Below are 2,061 nucleotides of genomic sequence, written 5' to 3'. Positions count from 1 at the left end.
AGGTGCGGGCGCGACACCGAGGGTTGCGATCCCGTTGCCGGTCCCGGTCCGGTACGGGCGCGACACTGAGGGTTGGGATCCGTTGCCGGCCACGAAAAAAAACAAAAAAAAAAAAAAAAAAAAAAAGAAAACAATGTCATTATTGTAATAATACAGAAAGTGTAAATAATACTCACTTTGGGTTATTAAAAATACAATGAAGAAAAACATACAGGTCAAAAGTTTTAAGCATTGTTAGGCTTAAAAGTTAGGATCATTCAGACCTGCAGTTTCTAAACTGAAGTCACTCTTAAAATAAACTGATGTCTGTAACCGCGTCACAAGAGAAAGCAGCCTTGCTGATACATTACCGATATTGGCTCTCCTCTTGATCTCCTTCCGTCTGTTAGCAAACCAATTATATACTTTCAGGGAGGTAACTCGTTCCAGATCTGACAGTTTTTTGCCTGTAAATGCATGCAATAAGTCAGATAATCTATATCTGGAACCCATGAATGAACTAATTTTAAGGAATAACACTTTTCTTTTAAAGTTGCTTTTGATTGCATTAAATGCCAACATAACAAGTGCAGGGGGGAATTATTTTTTAGCATTACCTAGTACCATGTACACACTCAAATTATTTTTGAACAAATAAACACATAAATGGATACACAAATAGCAACTGATGACAAAATATGCTTCATTTCAAAAGGCCATAAACAATATTAAAGCATTCTACAAAGTCAGCCGGCTTGGGTGCCAGATCAAAGTTCATGTGATAGTACGGGGGAGGATTCATTTAATTGGCATCATTCTAGAGGAATAAGTTATTTTTTTAATCAAGCATCCAGATAATAAAAGTTTACTTACACCTTTAAGACCTTATATTAACTAGTTTCCTGCTGTCTTAAGACAGAGGATGTTACACATTTTCTTGAAGGCTAAAGGCCAGTACGATCATCCACAACTGTTACTATCGTGGAATACATAGCACAATTCAGGTTGTAATCTAGAATTATCATCGTCTTTGCTATCAAATGTAACTTCTTACAGATAACACCATGCTTGCCAATAAGGACCCACCTATATCATTCCCTCCTCTCCTGTCCTTTTCTGTTTTTCAGCTTTTAATCCACAGTGGGTGGAGAAACCAGAAAACAGGTTTGTTAGGGCCTTGATGATATAGGAGTCAAGTACTTAGGGAGAGTTCAAGTTCGTGCACGGCTTTAGGGCAGGAACTTTTGGCTTGTGTAAAAGGGTACACAGGTTCTTCTCACTTGAGTGTTTTTGGAGCTGAGTTTCTACAGTATAGATTTCTAGAAGTGTGGCTTCTGGGTATGGGAGAATAAATTACTGTTTGTTATAAAACGTTGATATTTTGTATATAGCCTTGAATATAAAACACTGATATTTTTGTATATAGCCTTTAAACCAATCAAAATAACTGGCCAAATGGAAATCAATCAGATCATCTTAACTGAGAATGGTTTCTGGTAACAAAATCTGTAAAATGTGGAATAATATTTTAATGCATGGAAGAAAATACATACGAAATATTTAAGTGGTTTTGTTGACTTGCACAGGAACAACAGGACTTCAAAATGGTATTACCCTAAGTTTTTCCCAGCTAAACAGAAGTCATTCCAATTTGAGAAGGAGCCAACTCCAAAAAGAATTCTTTCCCCCAAAAGGAATACAGAATTATATAATTTACAATCATTGTAAAAGAAAAAAAAACTATCATAATATTTTTTATCAACAAACTTTCTCAAACTAAAACTATTTTGGCCTGATCCCCATACCCCCCACTACCAAAAAAATATATAGATTTATCTATATGTCTACAGATACATCTAGATATACCAGAATTGATATATTTATGCTAAACTTTTGAAAAATAAATTATATATATATATATATTTTTTTTTTCTTTCCTTTTTTGTCTTTTTTCGTGACTGGTAACGGGATCGCAACCCTTGGTGTCACGCCCGTACCGCGACCGGCAACGGGATCGCAACCCTCGGTGTCGCGCCTGCACCACGCTCAACCAGTGAGTGGACCGGTCTCTATATGGGATCC

The 2,061-nt window shown here is 36.5% G+C and overlaps 1 protein-coding gene across 1 annotated transcript in view; it reads right to left on the bottom strand.

Annotated features, from left to right (window-relative positions):
- Positions 1–2,061, bottom strand: part of LOC103591207 (homeobox-containing protein 1) — a gene marked incomplete at its 5' end in the record, with an annotated part of 58,870 nt that overhangs the window by 4,984 nt on the left and 51,825 nt on the right. Inside the window, one exon of the mRNA XM_008573607.1 lies at positions 351–446. Coding sequence (XP_008571829.1) covers positions 351–446 — 96 coding nt within the window. The remainder of the gene's footprint in view (positions 1–350; positions 447–2,061) is intronic.

Source organism: Galeopterus variegatus, unplaced genomic scaffold, assembly GCF_000696425.1.
Source record: "Galeopterus variegatus unplaced genomic scaffold, G_variegatus-3.0.2 Scaffold939, whole genome shotgun sequence".
NCBI lineage: Eukaryota > Metazoa > Chordata > Mammalia > Dermoptera > Cynocephalidae > Galeopterus > Galeopterus variegatus.
This window is presented reverse-complemented; position numbering and strand designations above follow the sequence as displayed.